Source organism: Clarias gariepinus, chromosome 19, assembly GCF_024256425.1.
Source record: "Clarias gariepinus isolate MV-2021 ecotype Netherlands chromosome 19, CGAR_prim_01v2, whole genome shotgun sequence".
Taxonomy (NCBI): domain Eukaryota; kingdom Metazoa; phylum Chordata; class Actinopteri; order Siluriformes; family Clariidae; genus Clarias; species Clarias gariepinus.
Genome location: NC_071118.1, coordinates 9,200,833 through 9,225,858, shown reverse-complemented (window position 1 = coordinate 9,225,858; position 25,026 = coordinate 9,200,833). Strand labels below are relative to the sequence as shown.

The window sequence follows — 25,026 nt, the reverse complement described above, 5'->3', positions numbered from 1 at the left end:
ATCTGTTTCTTCAGTATGTGCGTTAATCCCATAAAACTCTTCCCAACAGTGTTTGACAAATGCTACTCAGTTAAAAACCTAGTAACCCAGTGTAAGGATCTATCCAATGATGGAAACCCCATTTGTTAGTCGCTCTGGTTAGAGTGTCTGCCAAATGCCGAAATGTAAATGTACTGAAACCAGCCCAACTGGCACCAACAGTCCTGGGTTACTGTTTAATGTGATAAATAACTGAAGCTTCTGACTTCTGACTGGAATTTCAAAGCATTAAATAGTGAAATGCACGGTCACGTGTTTGTCTCGAGATTAAAAACATGTTTTTTAATCTCTTGATTTTGCTTGGGGAATAAAGAAACAATGTGTTGCGATTGTTGCACATTGGAGAAGTACAGGCAGTAGACTGCGGCAGGCAGTCAGGGAGGGCGGGATCGATAAACAGGTAGACAGGTAACTCGTGTTTCCATCTCAACGCACACAGACGCACGCACGCACGCACGCATACAGGCGCGAGCTCCAGTTTTGCCTCCGGGGTGTCAACGCAGATCAAAGCTCAGGTCAGTACAGTTGAAAAGACGCGCTATAGTTTGGGTGTTCGAGAGATGTAATACTGTGAAAATAAGGATTTCTAAACAATATAGCTGAAATACCTTCTACATTCAACGAGGTTGCAATTAATCAAAGGAAATGCTTTAGTTATTGATTAACCACCAGTCAGGGACTGTACACGCGCGTCGCGAGCGCGCAGCTGCAGTAATTAGGTTTCAGAAAACCTGTCGCGTCGGTTTTGGGAATGGGAGAGAAACTTGTTTTTTTTTTTTTTCGTGTTAGAGCGAAAAACCTGCAAAAGACAAAACTTATAGCGAATAGCACAGATCTGAAATTAAACCGAGGGAAAGTTTTATGTTGCTGATGCTGGAGGTCTGATGTTGAGGCAGTGCACAGGTGTACAGTACACAGGTAAGACCAGGAATGTTAAGGTTATTATCTGGAAATGTGCAATGGAATGGAGTTGAAAAATCAAACCTTCAATATAAAAATTAAATAATAATAATAATAATAATAATAAAAACTTCCAAAAAACATTTAGACGTTTGGGCTGTATTATACTGGTTTTGCTGAAAAGGTTCACTTGTTGTGTTCTCATTTCTATAGTAAGCAATCATTCACCTGGAATTATATAACCAACTTTTCACATGAGCTACGAATGTGTAAACAGAAACAGTTCTAAGAACAGTTTTAGACCTAATTCAGTAATTTTAGTAAAAGTTCTGCGATTTAAGAACTGTTCTCAGAACTGTTTCCATTATTTTTCTATAAATTCCAGAACTTCTCCATAGGCTCTAAGATAATACATAAATAAAAAACCTTCTAATTTAACAACAAAAAACATGCAACCATCGACATATTGTTGCGTTCTTTTGGGAGGTCTTTATTTAATTATGGTAGGAGTCTCCAGTGTCAGCGATTTTTAAAAGTGAATAAGTTGTCCATTATTTGTGAGTTAGACCGATGTGTATATATAGGATAAAACGGCCAAAAAAAAGAAGAAAATTTATATATATATATATATATTATACAATTTTTTCCTTGATTATTCTAAAATTAAGTCAGGTAAAATGGCCCAGATAAAGATGGTGTGTGTGTCCTGGCTCTTTAAATGTGCATGGTTGATTGTTAATATTATTGTTGCCACAACAACACAGGGCATTTTGCAGATGAATTAACTGGGGTGAAGTTGACATAGAAGAGGCTTTGCTTTTTTATTTTAGACTGTTGCTTTTAACCCCAAGGTGTAAGGAGGACATGCTGACAGGTAAAATTTTATGATAGGGTTGATATATCAATAACAAATTATCATTGCAGAAAAACATGCCATAAATATTTCAATTGTTATTTGATGTAATAAAAAGATTGCATGAATTAGCATAATTTCTAACCTGAAAATAAGCCTTTGTTTTATTTTTAAAACTTAATGTTTTGTAAACGGGTTTACTTTACCAAGACTTTGCACTCTTGTGCAGTAGATTTTAAGACGTGAAGTGAAGTACAGATTGCATTTTTTGTGTCAATAATTAGGCCATGCTACAATGGTCTGTTACGTTCAGATTTAGAGGCAGAGGTAGCTTAGAGTATGGTCTCCGTTTCAAACTTCAGCCCACCAAGTCTGTTGGGCCCCTAAACAAGGCCCTTAACCTTTAACTGCTCAAATGTGTAATGAGATAAGTGTTAGTCATTGTGGATAAAGCTGTTTGACAAATGCCATAGATGTAAATGTCATGTAAATGTTTATGGTTTTCCTATTGAATTTATTTTTGAATCTATCTTCTAAATATCTTCTTGTAAATTTCATATGTAAATTATTTTCTTTCTTCATGTTTTATATAATTTGATGTTGCAGGAAGAACTAGAAGCAGATAATAAAATATGGCCAACTTTAAAGGACATGCACTGCCTGGCACTTTCTTTTTCTTGTTTGGTTTCTGGTGGTCTTTGAAATATCCACTGCGACACAGCTGGAAGAAGAAGCTTCATGGCACAAGGCAAAGTCTGCCTCCGTTCTTTAACAGGATAGACCTAATTGAGGGGAGCCTAAAGATCTTTTTCGCATTTGTTGGTGAGCAATGGACCTACACTTAACCACCAGTTAGGGACCTTATTGTTTGGTGTGTATTTTGAAGAAATGAGATCATGTTTTGGCAATCCCTCTTGTTTTAGGGATTATGGCCGAGCAGTTTGTACCCGACGGACCTCATGCTCACCTTTATAATGAAGGGTGGGTGAAACTAATGAACTGGCAACACAGCACCATGTACCTCTTCTTTGGTATCTCTGGCATTGCAGATGTTCTCACCATGTCCTCACTTCCTGTCCCAGCTGGACTTGACCGACTTGGCCTCTCTATCGCTCTCTTTGTAGAAGGTACAGCCAGTCAAGCAAGCCTCTTTCTCTCTTTCACTTGGGCAGATATAAGTTGGTGTTATTTTTATTTGCTTGCCTTTCTAGATGCTGCACATTCTTCGGCAATATGCTAGCTGCTCCATAAAGCAATGGCTTAAGTAGCTTAATGGGCAAAGATAGGAACTGCTCTAAACGCTAAGAGTGTTCTGAGGGTGTGACATGGTTACTAAAATGGGGAAGTTTAAAAATACATCAGATCTTGTTTAAATGCGAGTAATTTTATCAAAGTGTTGTATCAAATACACTATCCCATTTTGTGGAAGATTAAGGGCATGTGGTTGACATGAACATTTATAACATTCTACTGTAAACGTTTTACTGGTGGTGAATATACTTTGTGTAGTGACCTAGAATCTAGTATCTTGTCCATCAGTTATAAATTAAAGCGGTAATATTTTTCTGGTCTTCTCTTTTCCAGGATTCCTTTTCTATTTCCACTTACACAGTCGGCCTTCTCTAGACCAGCACATTCACTCGTTGCTGCTAGTGGTTGTATTTGGTGGTGCAGCCAGCACTATGATTGAGGTCTTCCTGCGGGATAATATTCTGCTTGAGGTGTTCAGGAGCAGCCTCGCTATTCAGCAAGGCACCTGGTTTTATCAGGTACAGTCAGTGTGAAGGCACAGTTAACTCACATTTAATTTGTGTTAACTTAAACAGACGTACTCTAATCAACAAAAACACATTTTAGTGCCTTTTAAGCCTCTGAATGAAGACTTATTTCTTATCTTAGATTGGTTTTGTGTTGTATCCCCTAAATGGAGTTGAGTGGGAGCTGGAAGACCATGGAAACATCATGTTTATTACTATGTGCTACTGTTGGCATTATGCAGTAGCATTACTTATTGTGGGCGTGAACTATAGCGCTGTGTGGTGGTGAGTGCAAATCACCCTCAAATCTGTCTTACATTATCATGTTAACAAAAATTAATGGTCAACTGAGTAGTTCAAGTGTGCTAGAGCCAGGAAAACCCTACAGAATGTAAAGTTTAGACTTTAATTTATGCAGGCTCATTCGCAGATGTAAAGAAATAAAAACTTTCCCTCTTATCTTCCAGGGTCACAAACAGGTACAGTGGAAGGCAGAGGACGGACTTAGAAATTGGCCTCAGGAAAACCACTAACTCGGATGCTAGTTCCCAGAAAGCTTTGCTCCAGGAATCAGATGAGGAATAGACTTCTGATAACTAGCATATGTAGTGTTCAGGTAATATCAGTAAAAACCAGTAGAGGTGTGAGCAAGATTTTAAATTATACTCCCACAGGTACTCGGACCAATCACATCTGCTTCTTCGGAATTACTGACAAAACTACCTGCTCCAACAGGAATTTTGACCTTCACTTGCTCTTGCATTTTTGTTTGTATTAGTGTACAACATTCTCTTCCTAGTTGTTATGTTTACTAGAGTAAAGCAGTTACTATGGATAAATCTAGACATAAACACCCTGCTGCATTCCATACACACCTACGTTGCACCTCATGATCTACTTTTATTTTTACCATACATATATAAGTGGTTTCTGACCATAATTCAACCATTCAAATACTATAATGAATTGTTTAAGATTATTTTGCTGAACCGTCCACCAAACACATTAGGTCCAACTATTTATAGGCTGACTTTTAAGTTATTGATGGTCATTAAACCTATTGATTTTAAGTGACCAACCAAATAAGCTATTAAGAGCTCAATTATAATTTTAGAATGGTGTGTTGTGATTTTCACCACTGTGTAAAAAAAAAAAACACCAGCGCTTCACTTGAAGTAAAGATCTAATCCAATTAAACTGCTTTATACAATTTTATATGACCAATACACATGTTAATAATCAACAAAGAACACATCATAAAGCTTGCCTATACACCAAAAGTTAAAGCCACAATGTATTATGAAAAAAAAAAGTTTTGATTCTAATTTAAAAGCTCTGTTGTCAGTGGCTACAAGCCATTGTTCTAAACTTATTTTTTCAAGAACACATCAGTGAGTTTCACTGAAGCTGTGAATAGCTCTTTTTCTCCCCAAGTGGTGGTAAAGTGCTTTGTCTTCAGCGCCTGGAATAACTTGAATTTCTGGTTGATTTCTCATCAAGCTTCTAAAATGGTCACAACACCTGTGGCAAACTAGATACCTACTCCTTACTCAAGGATGTAATTAACATGTGAGCACACAAAATTTATGAAATAGTAATTTTTTTTTTTTTAAGTTTTTTGGTAGAACTGATGTTAATTCATGGCATTAACAGAATTTTATTGGCTAACTGAAAAAAGTGCTTTATAGTTTTAGCATTGCTAATGATATAAGATTACATGAACAAATATTTATTTAAGATGACATGATGGACTCCAAATTCAACATTTATTTTTGGTGAACAGGAAACACAAACTGGCTCTATATACAGACATAAGACACAAAAAATTTGACTTTCAAATTCACAAAACAGGTGGTCTCTTTTCTATTATAAGGGTCATGGTTCAAGGTAAACTTCTATTTGTAATAGTTTTTTACTTTCTCACTCAACATGGAGCATTGAAGCAGCATCCTCTATACTATGCTGAACAAGAGCTCCTTGTAAAATGTATGCCAATATTTCAGCTGTTTGAAAGCTGTTTGAAACAGAATGGTGGTGGTTAAGACTCTGGTGCTATTACTGTGAGTCAGGGGTTGTTTTTGCGGAGGGGGCAGTGGACACCACCACAGTGGACACTGTAGATTTAGGCGAGCCGGATGCTGAGTGCTGCTGCAGTTGCTGTGCTGGGACAGTCTGGATGCGAACCTGTGGAGGAGGGGAAAACATTTAAAGATTTTAACACCTTATACATTCTTTGATATGAGAGTTCAGTGGCTGTGGGGTTAGTGTAGGTTAATTGCTAAGTGCTGACCTGTGTGGCCTGGCCCTGTTGCTGTAGCTGCTGCAGCTGCTGAGCTGTAACAAAGCTGACAGGCTTATTCCCGGCAATGAGCTTGGTGCCTGCTGGCATGCTGGTCAGAATAATATTCCGGCCAAGATTACTGATACTGCATACAGAACACAGAGAGGTCACATTAGACTGACAGGCAGCTATGGAAACATCAGACTGCATCTTAACTATAAACAACATTTTTATATATACAAGTTTATTACAAAACTCTGTATATAAATACATTATATATTGCTCTACATGAATGCATCTGTGTTCACAAAAGTGTGACAGCAAACAGTGATGATTATAAACAACACTAAAGTTATTTGTGAAGGCGAGACATTTGACACTTAATTGTAACCATTATTGTTGGATCTTCACAATTTGGTTATTCAGAATTAATGTTTAATTAATTGTTTTTTATATAGCACTGTGTAAACGTTTTAGGCCACACTTTATAACTTAATATGAAATGATGTAGATTAAAGACATGGTGACAAATGTTTTACTGTGACAGGCAACAGAGTGCCTTAAGACGCAATTTAAAAATTGGTTGTTTATGTAACAACCACAGCAGCAACCTCATTTCCCCTCTTGTCCAAGTACTCAGCATTCAGCATTACCAGTATAATTTTTATCGTCCTGATCTTGAAATCTGCACCTGTTTCTCATTTCACGACCTAAATTAGATATTTTTTTTTGTGGCTCAACAAACAGAAAACCAGTTCTGAAACTGGTCAGGTACATGCACTGCACTGAAAGAGGGAGAACTAGTCCTCAAGACTACATTAAAATACAACTAAACCTAAAGACATTTGCACTGTAAGGTACAAAGCTCATTTAAACTGGAAAAAAAATAATAAAATTTACGTGACCCAAACACAGCAACCGTTCCAAAATTAATTCATTAACAAAACAACAAAAACACAGCACTTTGCTTATCTAGCAAAGATAAGCTATAGCACTGGTACAGCATAGTCAGATAAACATATTTTCAATCAGATAAGACTAATGAGAGGCGGTGGTGTAGTGGTTAGCACTGTCATCTTGCTCCTCCAGGGTCCAGGTTCGATTCCCAGCCAAGCTCGATTTGCGTCTCTGTGTGCATGGAGTTTGCATGTTCTCCCCGTGCTTGGTGGGTATCTTCCGGGTACCCCGGTTTCCTCTCACAGTCCAAAGATATGCAGGTTAGACTAATTGGCTTTCCCAAACTGCCCGTAGTGTGAGCGTATGTATATGTGTGTGCCCTGCGATAGATTGGCACCCTGTCCAGGGTGTACCCTGCCTCGTGCCCTAAGTCACTTGGGAGTCTTTCTCTAGGCCAACTGACCCTGAATACAGGATATGAGTGAGACTGAGGAGTGATTTACATTTACTTTCAAAAAACAGCAAACTGTATAGAAAGAGCTTTAGATTTATTAAGCAAACATGTCTGTGTATTGATCAGTTTAAATATAATGCTACATGTAATGTAGCCATTTAAAGATAATAAATTAAAGGGAATCATTAAAGGTTATCATTAAAGGTTTGCACAGCTATGTTGATTAGATGTCACTTTATAAACTGGGAAGAAACTCGGATGTGAATAACAAATAAAGTTGCCTTCACAAAAACATGGTCCACATTTATTCTGCAGAGAAAGAATGGTTCACTGAATTATAAATAGATTCAAAATTATGCAATTATAAATATATAATTATAAATAGATTCAAAAGTGCATAAAGATTCAAAAAGTGCATATTTTTATAATACATACTTTTCTTAAATATAAAATGTTTTTATTTATTCTAATAAAGAAAATCTTTACAATTAAGGTTTCATTGCTATTGTATTTTGAAAGAAAAATAAACTAAAATAGTTTAAAAGTTTTTATATTTTTATCAAAACAGATTCCTTTTGTCTGTAATATTGAACTAGTATGAATCTTTTTTTGTATTTTGACCAAAAATAATGTCATTTCTGACAAATGCATCCACATAAATACTGTATAATGCACTGATGTTAACTATATACTTTTTATAAGCCAAACATATACCGGTAAACTATTTTACTCACATTAAACAACTAAATACATTCTCTATTTACCTTGAAAGAAATCGAGACCAAACCTTACAAACAAGAAAAACAAGACAAACAATTACTTCTCTGCGGTAGGGATAGTGTAAGTTAATATCTAAGAATTCAAAACACCTCAACAGTCATTAATTTCAGATTAAGATGTTGAGTCGATCACATCTGCTGGGTTTGCATTTGTTGGGTAAAAAGAACAACTTTGGACCAGTATGTAGTTAAAGGAACTCTAAAATCCATATTTTTGTTTTCTTTTATCTAAAGCAAAACAGCAATATGCATTTTAACAGAATATGTAAGCAGAATATAAAAAAACATGTTTGGGGATATGGTTCCATTTTGTCTCTCTAGATTTTTTTTCCCCCAACGGCAAAGATGAGAGCATCCGTCAAAACTCCCCCCAAACTAAATAGTGCAGCAGGAGCTGAAAAGTATTCTTAGCATGCTTGGAAGAAGTCTTCAGTGTGTGAAATTTTAAAATGACATTTTCTGCCATGGGAAAGTCTTCAGTAAAAATTATACCTGATAACATAAATAATACAAAATGATGGCTCTTATGCTGTATGAGTATTACAAAATGAACAGGACACCCCAGCATGTTTTATTATTTATGCTACCCTAAGAAAAAATAGAAAAAAATCTCACTTAGTACTGATGTTTCCTTTCAGTATTGGCGAAGTAACCACACTTTTGCTCTTCAGGGGCTGACTAAGAACGGACAAAGGCACTGTGATCCTTGCAGGTAACTTCCCCTGAGAAGGAAAAGAGGCAATTAGTAACAAGAACTAATGTAATGCTTATAATAACACTGCAAACTGCATGGCTAAATCATCACATAACATCACTGTAAAATCACTTCAGCAAACATTGTTTCTGAATAGAAAAAAGGATAAAATAGAAAGAAAGAGTGGATGCATATATCTTTAATTTCTTCATTAGAAAGTTAATGGTCAGCATATAGAGATGCTAAGACTCTGGTTGGAAATGTACACCCGTTGCCCAGTTTAAATACATTAAAGTATGGTATTTCCAAATGTATTCACATTTTCATTTCTAAAGAATAATTGTAATATAATACTAATGAGTATGTGACAATTCTAACATGCAGTCTACACAGTTTGTGCCTGGAGATTTTAAACATCCCTTATTTATTAGTGATATTTGCCATGCCGATCGAGTGCCAAATTTTAAGCAAACTTTGGACAGTATAATCTTCTTGGTAACATTTCAAACCCCCATGAAACATTTCTTCAAAAGGTTTCTCTAAATGTTTTTAATAACAGGGTATTTATTTTATGTCCAAAGGCTCACTGCAGCAATTGCCTTGAAAAACCTACAAATAGTTCTACAAAGGCTACCAAGGCAAACTTATTAATTTCACCTAAGGACAGAGGGGAATTTTATTTACATTACACACATCATATGATGAGATATCACGATTTAAGTAATATTATATGTAGGTTAAGATACTTTTTTTTTTTTTTCGTGAGCTGTAGGGAGTAAGCATTGAAATAAAAGAATCAGGCTTGAAATATTTCACTTGACATGTAATGAATCTAAAAATCTGAGTTTCACTTTTTCAATTAAATTACTGGAATAAAAACTTTATGATATTGTATTTTTTCCGGTGCACTGAAAATTATATAGGATGTCTCGACTAGTATAAACCCAGGAAAATAAAACAAATCCATGCTTGACAAATGGGTTTTGATAATTTCTCATGACAATAAATCATTTTACACCCTGGCAAGTTTATGCGAGCCTAACTTTAAATAAAGCTGCTTTAAATAAAAGTGTCAGAAAAATGACAAATTCTAATGCTTACTGGTTGTGTCGCCACCACTGTAGCAGTGACAGGCACTTGTCTCATTGTGGCTGCAGCAGTGCCCAGAGAAAGCGGTGAGCCCATGGCAGGAGTGCCCAATGTCACCCCTTTAGCTGCTGCCACACCACTGGTTGCTATAGTAACCGTGGCAGCTCCTAAAGAAGCAGTGCCAGGCTTGGCGCTTGTAGTGGTGTTGACTGGAACCGTCTGACCCTGTTTCTGTGGTATCACGCCCAGGCTGGGCACAATGCGAATGGTGGTTCCACCAGCTTTCGAGTCCGAGGAGGTGACTGTGGAGAAGGTGCGGGCTTTGGGGTCTGCCATGGTGACCGCCAAAGCTGGCATGAGACGGATAGCTGTGTCACACGTGGCCTTCACCAGTGTAGCGGTACCTGGTGCAGGCAGGGAAGAGGGAGCTTTGGCAGTCAGAGCCTCGGCGGTGGGTGGAGGAACTGGGTTGGGTGAAACAGTGGGAGGGACTTGCTGTGGGGACACGTGCAGGGTGGCAGATATGCCTTTAGCAGCGGTGTTGCTGGTGCTGGTCAGCATGTCAGGGGTGAGTTTAAGAGTAGCCATCATGTCCGGGGTGATGCGCAGCACCGTCTGTCCTTTAGCGTCAGTGGTGATTGAAGAGGGCGGTAGGCGCAGAACATCTTTACCCTGAATTCTAAGGTTGGTGGCAGTCAGTGGAATGCCTGCTGGGTTCTGGGCTTTCACACCCAGCTGACCTGTAATAGCAACCTGGAGATTTTTTTTTGTGGAAACAAAAGACGTTTTCCAAATTATTCTCATACATGTAAGTAAACACAGTGAAATACATACAGGTACATCACTAAAATAAATACTACAAAATTAGATCATGCTAAATTAAGGCTGAGTTTATACTTGTTTGATAATGTTCTGGCTGGTGACCCCTTGCAGCACTGCAGGAGATGGAGCGTTTGGAGCAGGGCTTCCAGGGGAACTGCTCTGAGCTTTACTGACAGCAACAGCAGAAGCCAGGCCTGGCACAGAGATGCTAGTTTGAGCTCTTGACGCTTGCACCTGGATAGGGCTTCCTGTTGTTTGGCTCCTCAAAGGCAGTGTTACCACAGTCTGCTCACATGAAAAAAGACCATATAATAAAAAAAACAATGAGTCTAGTAAATTGGGTATGTCTTTAAAAGAATGTACTTTTAACACCTTGTTCTTAGAATGGAATTCTACAAAATGCTTTCATATATAAAATCTATCCTGACTATTTTTACATGTTTAAATTATATTATTTTTCCTTAGATTGCACATTTATAATGCACATTGTGTTTGCAACAGGTGTCAAGAAAAACCACACAATTAAAAAATTTAGCCATTTTTAGAGCCCTATGCATAATAATATGGATTATATATATATATATATATATATATATATAAAAATCATTGTTTTGTATTGTTTATAATTTAGAATTTAACCAGGAGTCTTTTCAGTCATAATATTTTTCATTTAAGTCTTTAAAGATATACATTTGTTATTAATTAGTTCAATAAAGTTTCGTTCAAATTATATTAACAATCAAATCAAAACAAAATTGCCAGTTTCTTAAATCAAATTACATCGTGAATCTGTGGTAGTGCACATGTGAATGAGTAAATTATTTTATATATAGTGTCTTCAACATTCCTAACATGACAAAACCATAGTTACCCGAGTGCTCATCTCACCTGGGCCATGCCCTTAGTGTGTGCCACACTGACAGGCAGTCTGATATGGTGGGGGGTCTGGTGGTGGATCAGTGTGGCTGCCTGGCCTGCAGAAGCAGCAGGAAGGCCAGGCTGAGCAGTAACTACGCGCACCTGTGGCAAAGACCCTGTTGAAGCAGAATGAGCCACCACTCGAGCTGCTGGCTGCACTGAGGCCTGCTGGGAGGACTGAGGAGCGACTTGAGCGGCAGACAGCAAAGTGCCCAGTTGTGGCATGGAGGGAGGAGACACCAGCAGGACGCTGCGGAGAGCAAGTACAATTACAATCAACACACAATCACTTCATAATAATCTAATTGTATTAGACTGTCTAATAATGATCGGATGTTTAATCTTAACTGTGGTAAATTAAGGTATTTGGCAGAATAATAACCGTTTAACAAATGCAGTAGACAAAAAGTTCCCCATTGAAATAAAATAGATGCACAGTACATGCATCACATATCAGATCAGAAATATTTGTAAGCATTAGTCACCTAGGACTGGTTTTGACTGAATCTGGCATGGCTGCTTTGGTGGGTGTAGACACAGTAGGGGGTAGTGGAGATTTTGGTGTGCCTGGGGTGCTTGGCGTTGGTGTGCTTGGGGGCTGAGGTAAGCTGACAGCAGGCATAGAAATCGTTTCTGGTGCTGTGCTTTGGCCGTCTGTCGCACTGCCCTTCACAGCTGCTTCTTTGTTTCCAGACTTCTATCACATGCAAATATGACAAAATACAAAATATTCAGTCAACATATGTCAAATATGAGGATAATAAAAAGGCATTTTACACTGAAAGTGTTTGCTGAAGTGTTTTCAAGTCGCACATCTTAAAGCACAGAGTTTTATTTTAACAAGCATTTCCATAGTCCACAAGATGCACGTTATGCTGCTTCTGTCACTTCTGTCACACTAAAAGAAAACTCCTGAAAAAATTAATTTAAATCAAATACTTTGCAAAATTACAAATTACAGTAACATACTGGTCACAAAAACACATTTTTATATGCTATATAATTTAAGATAATAAGTGGCAAAATGGTATGACTACTATGCAATTACATGTTGCACAAAGTGTTTAAAACAACATTCATAAAAACATACTTTATATTTCACTATTCAACTGTCTCATAACAGTTTTAGGTGAATGCATTTGTAATTAAAGCTGGCAGATCACTATGGGAAAAAAAATAAAATAAAACAGACGTGTTACCTAAATGTGCTACATCTAAAAATTAGATGGTTGGGCATATCTAAGCTTTCTAATAAAATTTTTGTGAAGGTTTGGTCAAATACCCATGAGGAGTTGTAGATGCCAACACAAGATGATTCAATGTGTCACCTATGTTTTGCAGGCAGGCAACACAATGGAATAACTAATGCACATCTATTTGCACATCTGTTAAAGTACTGAAGTATTAAACATGAACTATATAAGGCAGTTGTCCATGACACTACATTCATTAGTTTGCATGAACTGTAGAATACAGCCAGCATATCCTGCACTGCTGGTTACCGAGGAGGCAAGGTAATGGAGAAGTTCAGCAAGGTAGTCAATCAAAACCACATTATTGCACAACAACTTTTTCTGAGGTGTTTTTTTTTTTTAGTATTACCGTATAGCCACATGACTAAACCTCTGATTATTACATTATATTGTATACTATATAAAAATAATAATAAAAATATATAAAAAAGTAAAAAAAAAAAACTAATGCACATCTGTGGTTCAATTGTTTAAGTTTGCTCAAAATCCAATTAGAGGTTTCAGAGCAGATCTGACTGTCCCCCCATTCGATTATGTGTAAAAAATTGTCATTTCATTTCAAATTTTTTTTTTTATGAATGAAATAATTTGTGCATATTCATGCTTCCTAATAAAGTTTCTGTAAAGGTTTGGTCAAATTCCCATGAATGATACGAGTTGCAGAAAAGTGTGTCGACGACAGATGACCTTAAACAACTGATAGTGATCTCCCAAGTGTCACCTATGCTCCATAGGCAGATGAAAGAAAAAAAAAATCTTAGTAATAAAGGCTTGAGAGCAACCAAAGAAAACTTTCACTTTTGGGTGCTGTACATGCAGTTAAGACAATTTACATTTAAGTTGTTACACACTATTGTGGAGTCCTTAGCAGTGGTTACGGTTATTCTGGTGGTTATTGAACTTATTTGTTCAGTTGACATGTGTAAGACTTAGTAGGCCTTACGGGCTTGGGGGTTGGTTTGGGTTTCTGCTGCAGAGCTTTCCGTGCCTTGGCTGCAGCTGCTTGAGCCTGATGGATCCTTTCTGTACAGAAACAGCAACGCATCATCAGCAATAAGCTAATGAACTATGACAGCCAGACATACTAAAAAGGAAATAAAGCAGTAAAACTGCAAAAAACTAAATGCTAATTGAACACCAAACATCAGTTTCTGTTTCAGGTCACATGTAGGCTTGTCATTCTGGCATGCCTCAAGTATGATATGAATACTTTCAAGCCATTTATATGATACAAGATATGTATGCAAAAAAATAATATGTTGAGGTTGCTATAGGATTTTAACACTAAATTAAATAATTTGAGGAACACAGGTTTTAACACTCAATTAATAATTCATTTGTTATTCTTAGAACCAGTGAAGATGGTCAGAGCCAGAAACGATATCAGCAATTATTAGATAAAGAAAATTAATTACAATATACTGTAAATATCATATTGTCATACTGCTTAACCTTAGTAACAATCTGTATCTTATTTAATTTTTTTATTCAATTTAATTCAGTTCGAACAATTAAAATTTATTTGTATAGCCTTTTTAACAATGGCCATTTTCACAAACCAGACTCAACAGGAAACCATCCTCACTGATATCAGATAGCATGATCACAATTCAGTCCCTGGTATATCTGTGTGCTACGAGGTTAAAAGTTTAAAATAAAGTTCACTTTCATTGTTGGAGACTCAAATAAAACAAAACTATAGTCCTAAACTATTGAGTGACTGCTTACTTTTTTATTTACTCCTTATATAACATCTATTTGTTAAAAATTTGACAATCTGTCTGCAGGATAATTGAAGCACACATTTCTCTGCTTACTGTCCTTTTCTCTATTTAAATTTTTAACGGACATCCTGTTGTCACATTTCATCGACACTTTCATGGCAGAGCAGGTTTCTGCATATGCTACTTATGTTATTCAGGGATTACCAAACTCCTCTTGACTCCGGTCTCGGTGCAGGTAGATCCACAGTTTGCGGCCAATGTCGTATTTCACGCATGGGTCCTTCTCATAGTGCAGGCGGTCGAGAGCACCGCTAACAACTGTATTCACCTGATGAAGCATAACACTGGAAAAATTAGATACTAGAAACAAACAAGAAAAAGTAGTATGGAGAAGAGAGTGGAGTGAGGTTGGGACCTGTGCACTGGTGACATCAGGAGCCAAAAACTGGGAGTCTTTAAGTAGCTCGCATATCTCAGCTCGAGTGCCTTCACCATTGGGAAGTCTGGCAGCTGCATCCCGCACTGAACACAGAAGGGTCAGCATAAATTATTAAAAAGGAAACACTGGGACCACACTGCAGAAAAACAAAATGCTAATCGAACGTCAAACAAACATCAACTACTGTTCCAGGTCACATGTAGGCTTGTCATTTATATATGCCTAAAGTATGATATGAATACTTCCAAGCCGTTTATATGATTCATATGTATCATAATATTTAGGTTTACCAGTAACACATTATAACTAGCATCAATTATACACTAGAGGCATTTTTTAAAACTAGTTAGTGCAGTGTTAGAACATGCAGCTGGTTGGATATTTGGAGCTTTAACCTTACTGCTGCACTAGCTACTCAACTTAGGATTTAAGATCCCAATGGTCATTTATTAACCACTAGTACTAAAACGTTTAATAGCAGGTAGACTGACTATGCTAAGATTCTAAATCATGTACTGTCTGTTATACAAGCATAGTTACTGATTTCAAGAGACAGATTACCTAAATACAATTTAAAGTAACATTTTAAGATTTAGTTTGGGATTATGCCTGTTGTGAAGATTTGGCTCATGCTGCTTTGCAGAGGAACCGTGCCAAAACCATCAGTGGAATAGCTGGAAAACATATGAATTTACATACCACTGCATGTTTCTAAATTATGAAAATAGAATACACACACATTTAATTTATATACACTTATAAAGCGCATTTATTTTATTTTTGCTAGTGTCTTTACTGTCCATAAAATTAATCTTCAGATGTTTCTTGGAATGTTCATTTTTTTTCTAAAAGTGTTTGCCATACAAGATTTGACGATCTTTCCTTATACAAATGATTTGACTGTGCACCTGCATAAATTAGGAATGACAAGGATTTATCAATGGCTGTTGTGTACATCTGCGCATGTTTTTCATATAATAATACCAATTTTCTGGTGCATATTAGTGGGTCTTGTGCAGGCATTAGTACGGTACTTTTACAACTGATACCCCAGATACCTAGTTTAAAATAATTAAATAGTAATAAGAAACTCTAACATATACACAATTCAATCACCTCAAAAGTGACAAAGAACAAAGAATTATTTAGATAAAGGGACGATATAAATTACATTCAGTAATTATATGATGCTTACTAGTGCAAAAGAATAAGTTTTTTAAAAGAGGTATAATGAGTATAAATAAAATGAGTGCACAGTTTTTTAGTCATATTACCCAGTGAGAGGATGGTGACGTAAGCTGGGCGGTCAGAACGCAGCAGCGAGTGCTCTCGGGCTTTGTTGAGGGAAGTCTCCTTATCAAAAACTCCCTTGACCGGCCCCACCACAGACTCAAAGCCGTGCATGCGGAAGGTGTAGGCCTTGTGAGGCTGATCATAGCGTCGCTGCTCCTGTGTCAGAATCAACAGTCAACATGAGTTAAAAGGCACATTCCAAACAATTCAATTGTTTTATTTGTATAATGACATATGTCAACGTTTTACAGCACCACACCTTGAATAAGCAAATGATAAGTCACTTCTCGGTACATACCTGCTCTTGAAAAACGTGACGCTCCTCTCCTGTACTGGGCCTCACCACATAATCAGTCCATCTAGAACAACAACAGAACACTTATTACAAAATGCAACACAAAATGGCTAAAAAAAGTGTTTAGTATTAACACAAATCTACAAGTCATATAAATAGTAAAAAAAATCATCACTAAAAGCTTGCTCACACTCTCGGAGCTGGAGGAGTCAGTTCTGCTGCTTCTTCCCCTTCTTGCTGTTAAAAAAAATTATAATAAAATCATGCACAGGAGTATACTGAAGTCCCAGAGCCATTTCAACATGTATCAACATACATAAACATAATTTTGCACATTGTACAATTAAAAATGAAAAAAAAGAAGAAAAAAGACCCCTGAATCCTGGACCATCAACCAATAGAAAAAGCACATGTATAGCATTTTAGTGTCATAAATTCTGGCACTGGTGATACACAAAGATACCTTGACTACAACTTGATCCTTTGACTCCAGCCAAAGCATGCAAAGAGCATTGAGATCTTTTTCACTGTCCTGAGTGGTTCCTGAAAAGATAAGTTTAAAAAAATTAATTAAAAAATGGTAATAATAATAATAATAATAGAAAGTAAGTGGATCTATGCTATTGAAAGGATTAAACAATTTTTTCAAAGTGTTCAAACTTCTATTTAATAAATAACACAATTCAACGCAAAAATCATAGTTTTTGCACAATGTAGTTTTAAAGTATTAGTACAACTATACATAGAAACATTTAGACATTTTTGCCAATGTTGCAATACAATATTTTAGTTGTTATAGTAAAAAACTATAAAGAGCAAAATAAACTTACCAATCCATTTCCACTGCTGTGTGAGCTCTATAAATTCCACATACGGAATGAAGCCACTAGGTAGAGCCATAGATCCAGCTGCAACAGATCCAGAGAGAGAGAGAGAGAGAGAGAGAGAGAGAGGGAGAAAAAAATCTTACCAACACCACCTTGACTTAAAGCTATTGGCAGCAATTTCATTACCATGAACCATAAAAAAAATAATCAAATAAATAAATTTTAAAAAATGAATCCGCTGTGTGAACTTACACTTGCTCTCCCCAGCTAGGAACTGTAGCGCAGGTACTACTAACTCTGACCAACAAGGGGCCATGGAGAACCAAGGGTTGAGTGCACTAGCAGCAGAGGCCTGCCACTGCTGTACCTTCTCCTCAATCTGCAAAATGGGACGGCAAAATGGTTTTTACACAGCAATGTAATTTTTTTATTTTTTTTATTTTAAACATGTATTGTAAATATTGAGTCAATCACGAGCCTGATAAATTCCGTCAGTTGTTTTGTTTTAAAAAGACAACCAGATCAAACATCTACTGCCTGGATGGATGTTTACTAATTTTTTCAAAGTACATTTGGTGGACAACTACTTTAAGACTTCCAGACAGCTTTTTGTAACTCTTATGTAAGTTCTAGGAGAACATATGATTCAGAATAAATGTATTTATTTTTATTATTAATAGGCTTGCAGTCAGAAAAGTATATTGTACAGATTAAACGGCCATTATTCACACCTTGTACTGCATACCCAAAAGACCAAACCTGAAAGCAATGCCCAACATTTCCTCCATGTAAACTTATTCATGTTTATCAAGAGTAACAGTGGATGCTCAAAGCGATGAGTATACCAGTGAAGATGTAAGACTGTCCGGTCTTAGGATTTCTTCAAGCAGATGGAAGAAGCTAATAGCTATTTCCTCCACTAAATCAGGGCTGTTCTGGGACTCCTCCATAGCTCTGTAGTGAACAGAAAACACAATCAGTGTGTAAACCTGGGCTGCAAACTCTGGCAAGTGTGTGTGTGTTAGGGACATGCTCACTCTTCCTTAACACTCTGCAGGAGAACAGGTGTGCTGTCGCTAACAGTGGCAGACAATGATGCTGCTGGTGTTTGACCCTCACAACCGTCATCGGATTCAGTTTTAATGGGTCGCATCTTTTTCCTCCTTTTCTCTTCTCTGATCTTCTTCTTAGACAAGGCCAAGTCAATTAAGGCTACGTGAAGGACAAATAGCACACATATAACCGTTATGAAAATTGTTACAATTCAAGAGATTAGTAAAATAACATTATACAAACAACTTTGCTCATAAATCTTACCTATACTGGATCCTTTTCTGCCTATATTAACCCGCGACATGACGTCACCAAGGTGCAAGTCTGATGTCATCAAGGCAGGATGATCCTAAATAATGATTAAGTGGAAAAAATGGATTACTTTTTTGGTGCTGATACTGATTGAATGCAAACACTGAGGAAAAAAATATATACAGATCCTTGTAGAATTGTATTAAATTAGGTGGTTTTCTCCACAGTGGCTTTGCTAAATAAGATTGTCCAATTCTACTACATATGTTAACTAACAGAACATTTCAGATTATGGGTTCTTGCCATGAAGAAGATGTAGTATGTAGATGTAGAATGTTTAAATAAACTAACCGGTTGTCGTTTCCTCTTCTCTTTGTGTCTTCTCAGCATGGCTTTTAAATCCTTCTCTCCCAGCTCTGGCTTATCTGTAAGGAGAAAAATGTAAATAAATAAATAAATAAATAAGTTCCCTCAATCTGCCTGTATTCAATGATATGAGAAGGGTGTGTATAAAAGACACTTACCTATAGTTTTCATGTCCTGGGTGGAAAGACTGGGCAAAACCCTGAGAGAGACCGTTTGTGTTGGAGATGATGGGGAAGGAGGCGCTGACAGCCAAGACGCCGTGTCTAAAAGAATGACAAACAAATATCTAGTGTTATAACTCAATAATAAGTGTTCTAATTCTCTAATGTGCTCTAATTCTCCCAATGTGTTATAATTCTTTGGAATGTTACTTACTTTTTCTAACAAGAGTTCTATTACTATAAAGCTATTACCATAACTTTATAACTGAATTGAACATGAGAACACATTATACAAGTGTTTACATTGAACTTAAAATTAAATTAAACATATCCTCTCCAATAATTATTATTTCTAAACCAACAAGCAAGTAATTCACTCCTACAACAGGGGATGCCAGTGTACGAATAGTTTAGAGTACCACCTGTAGGATTATAAAGAAACTGAACCATTTTACCACAAGTCTTGAGTGCATGTTCAACAAATGTGAGTCACACGCAGCTTATACTGCGCGTTTGTCCAGTCAAATTAATGCATGTGGTGTTTTGAGGCTGGTGTAAGTGTGTGTAATGTGTGGGACTAATTTGGAGTTTACAATGTAATGCCAGAAAAATGTTTCTGCACTTAGTACAGAATTGGTTATGTCCAATGTGATCTGCTCAATCTGAAAAAAAAAAAAAATTCGGGTCTTTGGCAAATCAACCGGTGCAACTCTATTATAAGTGTAATATGTGTATATAATAATAATAATAATAAAAAACGATCATTCCCCATCTCCAATGTTCTGATTCTTTTAATGAGATTCAATGTGAGCCTTGATTCTTCTAACAAGAGTGAGTGTACGGATTCCTTCAACTGTCCTAGTCTTTTTAACTTGTTCAACTTCTTTCAACTTGTTTTGTTACTTCTAACAAGTACAGTATTCTAATTCTTTTAAGGAGTATTCTGCTGCTTCTTAGAAGAAGCTTATTTGAATTCTTCTAGCAGGTGCTCTGACTCTTCTACCTTCTGCAATCAGTGTTCTGCTTCTTCTTACTAGTTCTGGCAATCATTCTTCAGTGTATTCTAATTCCTTTAACATTTTCTGAGTGTTCTAATTCTTCTAACAATTGTTCTAATAAGTGTTCTGATTTTTCTAATAAGTTTTGCATGTGTCCCAAATTTATGAAACAGTTTGCAAACAGGCCAGACAATCCAAAAGGCAAATTAGGTAAGACCTGTAGCCTCTTGGCAAACACATGGTATAATCTACTTTTCATCAGACTCACCGTCTTCATCAGAAGACACGTTGCTGTCCCCACACTCAGATTTCACCTCACGCAGTATACAGTTCACTCTGCGCCTCACACGCTGCTCTCGCTCCTCTCTGTTAGAAGGAGGAGGGTAACGCCGTTTCAATGCTAGCTCTGGTCCACTGCGAACAGCCATATCCAACAACTCCTACTCAGAAATAAAACAAATGACATTACCTAATAGAAGAAGGAATATTAAATTCATCTTAAACATATTTTATCTTTTTTCTATTGTCTGCTTGTTTAACATACCTTTCTGGAGACAAGAATTTGCTTAAGCAAATTGTGGTAGTACTGCTGGAGACAGTAGATTTGACGCTTTTTCTGTGACTTTGCACAGAGCTGCCTATACTTAACAACTTCCGGGTTAAAGTAGCCATCTAAAGAGTAAAATTTTCAGCAATGTTATAACTTTATATTCTTTGTATAATCTGCACTATGTGCAAATGCAAAGATTTCTGTCAGTTCAAATGAACAGGACTCTATGATATCATTTTACTTGCATTTACAAATTATAATGCAGTATTTATAACTACATGATTCAATTAGGATAATAGGACTTCTGCATGCAGCTACTCTTGCAAACATTTGCACTAGAGTTGAATGTAAAGGGGCCAAAACCATCCAAGTTAAATGAGAATGTGTGAAAAACAGGTAGCAACCTTGTTTAAAAAAAATATGTCATCCATAAAACAACTTAGCTGCATTTATTAGTTTCTGTAGAAAGCATAGGCTCCTTTAAAGTGCTAAAAAATTCAGACTGTTACAGAGCTAACCCTGGATCCTCATTCGATATCGATATCTTATACAAAACTATGTTGCATCAACAATTCTAAGTTATTCTTTGTTAAATAACTTTATAATATATTATAATATATGCTGGTGGTATAAATAATTATTAAATACCTCATTAAATAAACATTAAACTGTAATACTTTAAGTTTTTTTTGTTTGTTTTAATATTGATGATTACAGCTTATCGCTCATGAAAATCGAAATCTAGTATTTCAACTTATTAGAATATTTCCTAATGAAATGTCCAACTTCTTAAAAAGTGTGTTTATTTATGGAGTCCATATTTGGTCAGCATTCCTTTACCATGAACTACTGTAATGAATCTAGAATGAGAGGTTTTGAATTCATTAAATAAAAAAAAGATGTATATAATAATAATTTAGATAGTGGAAAGTAGAAAGTACCTCTAAATAGCTTCTGAGCAATATGTAATGGGTTTCCAAAGAAAAAGTTCTGGTCATTGAATAGGTCACTAATGACCCTGTCCTGTTCTGAAGAGTTATTCTCTGGAAAGTGCGGCAGGAGCTGACGGAGGTGTTGTCTCTGGGAATCAGTCAGAACCTCAGACCAAGTGCTTTCACTCATCACAGAGAAGAAAATCTCTGGCTGCTCAGACATGCAATAACAAACAAACACACACCAATCAATGACAAGGGTTATTTTTTTTTTATTTATAAAAAATAATACTGATAAACTAGTGGTGGCCCTAAATGCTGACTGCATTAATTTGGATTCTGTGTTCTTTCTAGAGAGACAAGGGCAGTCTCAATGGCTGCTGCATTTGTTCCATAAAGATAAAGATGATGCAAAAAGTGAAATCCTATTGGCTTTGTTATTTAGCAGGTAATTACAGCATTATAGGCAATGTATGAAGGTCATTCAAAAATGATCTGCACTTTGTTTTTTTCAACACTTTTTTTGGCCGCACTTTCAGCACTTTCCGTTCATGGCCGCTTTTTCCTCAGTCACAGATGTGTGGATGTGCTACATCAGCTCATTTGTAACTGTGGTGTGAGTAAAGATGGATTTCCCACGTGTGATTTGCAAAAAAGAAGAGCAGTGTGCAATAATTCTGAGGATCTGAGGGTGTACCTGATGCCGAAATATGACAGTGGTCATATAAGGTCATTACTAATAACATATTTGTTGACTCCTTTTTAAAACCTAATGATAACTGAAATCACCCAAAAAACCCTGATCAAAAATTTACATATTCTCGAATATTTAGCCACATTATATATACACAGGTTGAAACACAGGTTTAAATGCCCACAGGTATTAAAGAGAAGTTTCCAAACCTGTGAATAACACATAACACTTACTTCAGTAGTTTCCAAACCTGTGAATAACACATAACACTTAAAAATGCCAGTCAGTACTGTTCAAACGGCCATGTCACAAAAAGGCCAATTTGAAGTACGCCAGACAACAGCTAGACAAGCCTCACAACTTCTTGAGGAGAGTCAGAAAATACTGGCAGACAATTTACATTCTACAGCATTAAAGCTGTACATGGGACGCTCTTGGATGTTCCAACATGACAATGATCCAAAACACAAGGCCAAGTTGACCCTTCAATGACTACAGTAGAAAAAGGTGAAGGTTCTGGAGCGGCCATCACAGTCCCCTGACCTCATTATCATTGAGCCACTTTGGTGAGATTTTAAATGTGCAGTTCATGCAAAACAACCAACAAATTTTACAGGAACTGGCATTCTGACAAGAAGAATGGGCAGTTATACCACATGAGAGAATTAAGGACCTCAATCACAATTATTACAAAAGATTGCATGCGATCTCTAATGCTGAAGATGGCAGTGTATGATATTAAGAACTGACGGTAACATTTGAACAGGGATTTCATAATTTATTTTTACTGTCATGTTTTGTTTGATGATTGTGCTATTCTCTTATGCCTTACATAAGAACTTGGATGTTATAAAGATTAAATTACATTTGTTTTGCCTTCTTACTCGTTCTTTAAAAAAAAAAAAAAATAATAATAATAATAATAAAATGTCAGAATATGGAACGGAAACATCCTCAACCACCGACAAAGAGAAAGTTCAATGGTCAACCATAAGCTGGAGAAATTGATGCTTGCAGTTTTCTGAGATCATCAAGGGTCAGTAGAGGAACATCAGAAAAAGTGTTAAACAATCAACGGAGCTTGAAGAGCTGAAGCCTAAATGTCTGATTAAACGCAGAGGACTGCTATCCAAGGCTGTTGTGATCCTGCATGACGATGCACATCTACACACTTCTGTCCACACTGTTGACACTCTGCAAAAGCTCTTGTTTGGGGGTCTTAAAGCACCCTCCCTATAGTCCTGATCTACTTTCACTTGTTTGGTCACCTGTAAGCAGCCTTACAAGATTAAAGATTCACTTCTGATGAAAAAGTGACGACAGCAGGTGGATTTGTGACTCGCAGCTCAGTCCAAAATATTTTTAATGGAGGAATATGAAGACTTGTTGACAGATGGACAAAGTGTATTAAAAAAAGATCAGATAAGGAGATGTCAAATGTATGTATTTGTTGTTTCTAAAAGGTTAATTAAAATAAATTCCACAGCCAGAGTGGGGATAACTTTTTGATTCACACTCATAAAAAAATGACAGGCGGCACACTGATCATATAAGTGAACACAGGAATTAATTTGTACTAAAGCAGACCACTATTGTGTCTCATATATGGGAAAATGCTAGTACTCACATCTTCTAGAAAATCTTCTGGTATCCGAACTCTGCAGTTCCCCAACATGCATTCCTCCATCACACAGCCATCGTAGTCCATCCCTGTGTCTAAGGGATCTGTCAGCATGTGATCTAAAGAATCCATATTTCAGATACCTTGGAAGAAATTATACACTGTGAGATGCATTACCACTAGGAAAGTAACTCTAAAAAATATTTAGATGCGACCATCACGTTCACATTAATCATAATTATGTAGCTTAGATTGGACTAACCTACTGCTAGTTACATCCAGAGCACAGTAAGTGCGAAGCGTTATCACGAGGTTCACATTTTTTTTCTCCAAATATTTCTGTTAGCTTGCTAGCAAGCTAACCTCTACCATACAACACATTCACAGAAGCAAAAGCTCAACTTTTACAACTTTACACTTAGGTTAAACATTTACGTGACTATTAATATCACAAACTGTGTTTCTAATGCGTGTTACTAAAATGTTCAATGAGCATCTAACATTAGACAGCTCGTTTAGCTTTCTGCTAGCTTCTTTAAATTAGCTTTGTCTATAATAACAACTTGAGCCGCATTTTAACCCCCCAGTTTATATTCACACCAATTAAAAAAAAAAACTTACCGTACATAAGGGAAAATTAAAATAAATAACGAAATCTAATAATGTTAGTTATCTAGTTAGCCAAATCCCGAATTAGCATTATGTAGGACCAATAACACCGCTACACCGTCCAACGTTTCCGGTCCTTCTTCTAAATGGTTCCGACTTTTTTTTGTCCCCCTTTTTAGAAATATTGCTACCTTAAAAAAGGATACCTTTTAACTTAACACACTGTTTCATTTAAAATAAGAACAGCAAGTACAAACCTATTATTAAATATATTCTCTAAACTAACAGTCAATAAACAGTTACTAACAATAAAGACAATAGTGTGAAAAGTACAGGAGAATAAAATCTATACATAAATATATATATAATTTACACTAATTAAACTTGACTCCAAATTTACAGTAAATTATTCTGTTTTATAATTAAATAAAATAATTTTGGTGAGATATTAATCTTTTAATAAGTATGGGTTTGCT

General features: G+C 36.4%; 2 protein-coding genes across 4 annotated transcripts; one reads left to right on the top strand and one right to left on the bottom strand.

The window, feature by feature from the left end:
- Positions 1-464: 464 nt before the first annotated feature.
- Positions 465-4,423, top strand: tmem45b (transmembrane protein 45B). 3 transcript variants are annotated; one of them, XM_053478535.1, is made up of 8 exons: positions 482-554; positions 829-957; positions 1,770-1,813; positions 2,399-2,614; positions 2,716-2,919; positions 3,377-3,561; positions 3,692-3,834; positions 4,017-4,423. In XM_053478535.1, the coding sequence occupies exons 4-8, from the start codon at positions 2,425-2,427 to the stop codon at positions 4,132-4,134; spliced, it is 840 nt and encodes a 279-aa protein (XP_053334510.1). In that variant the 5' UTR covers positions 482-554; positions 829-957; positions 1,770-1,813; positions 2,399-2,424; the 3' UTR covers positions 4,135-4,423. The 3 variants fall into 3 exon arrangements, with proteins under 3 accessions (XP_053334509.1, XP_053334510.1, XP_053334507.1); XM_053478532.1 differs by lacking the exon at positions 1,770-1,813; XM_053478534.1 differs by lacking the exons at positions 829-957; positions 1,770-1,813 and having other exon boundaries at positions 465-554.
- An 870-nt stretch (positions 4,424-5,293) lies between these two features.
- On the bottom strand, positions 5,294-24,683 carry nfrkb (nuclear factor related to kappaB binding protein). The gene is made up of 26 exons (XM_053478531.1): positions 24,563-24,683; positions 23,948-24,084; positions 21,636-21,837; positions 20,689-20,816; positions 20,413-20,584; positions 19,144-19,248; positions 18,971-19,044; positions 18,632-18,716; positions 18,352-18,526; positions 18,160-18,268; positions 17,567-17,693; positions 17,318-17,395; positions 16,951-17,030; positions 16,678-16,724; positions 16,491-16,551; positions 16,174-16,348; positions 14,876-14,982; positions 14,665-14,788; positions 13,680-13,759; positions 11,969-12,180; positions 11,454-11,733; positions 10,641-10,850; positions 9,756-10,496; positions 8,576-8,682; positions 5,840-5,975; positions 5,294-5,733 (listed from the first exon to the last, which is right to left on the bottom strand). The coding sequence occupies exons 2-26, from the start codon at positions 24,071-24,073 to the stop codon at positions 5,605-5,607; spliced, it is 3,870 nt and encodes a 1,289-aa protein (XP_053334506.1). The 5' UTR covers positions 24,074-24,084; positions 24,563-24,683; the 3' UTR covers positions 5,294-5,604.
- Between the last annotated feature and the right edge of the window lie 343 nt (positions 24,684-25,026).

What these genes read in the sequence shown, in the direction of transcription:
- tmem45b (XM_053478534.1), top strand. Translation starts at nt 2,425, where the DNA reads ATGGCCAACTTTAAAGGACATGCACTGCCTGGCACTTTCTTTTTCTTG. An exon ending in TATCGCTCTCTTTGTAGAAG is followed by an intron (nt 2,920 to 3,376) that starts GTACAGCCAGTC and finishes TCTCTTTTCCAG; the next exon opens with GATTCCTTTTCTATTTCCAC. An exon ending in AAGGCACCTGGTTTTATCAG is followed by an intron (nt 3,562 to 3,691) that starts GTACAGTCAGTG and finishes TTCTTATCTTAG; the next exon opens with ATTGGTTTTGTGTTGTATCC.
- nfrkb (XM_053478531.1), bottom strand. Translation starts at nt 24,073, where the DNA reads ATGGATTCTTTAGATCACATGCTGACAGATCCCTTAGACACAGGGATG. An exon ending in CAGAAGATTTTCTAGAAGAT is followed by an intron (nt 21,838 to 23,947) that starts GTGAGTACTAGC and finishes ATGTCTGAGCAG; the next exon opens with CCAGAGATTTTCTTCTCTGT. An exon ending in CAGAAAAGGATCCAGTATAG is followed by an intron (nt 18,527 to 18,631) that starts GTAAGATTTATG and finishes TCCTTCACGTAG; the next exon opens with CCTTAATTGACTTGGCCTTG.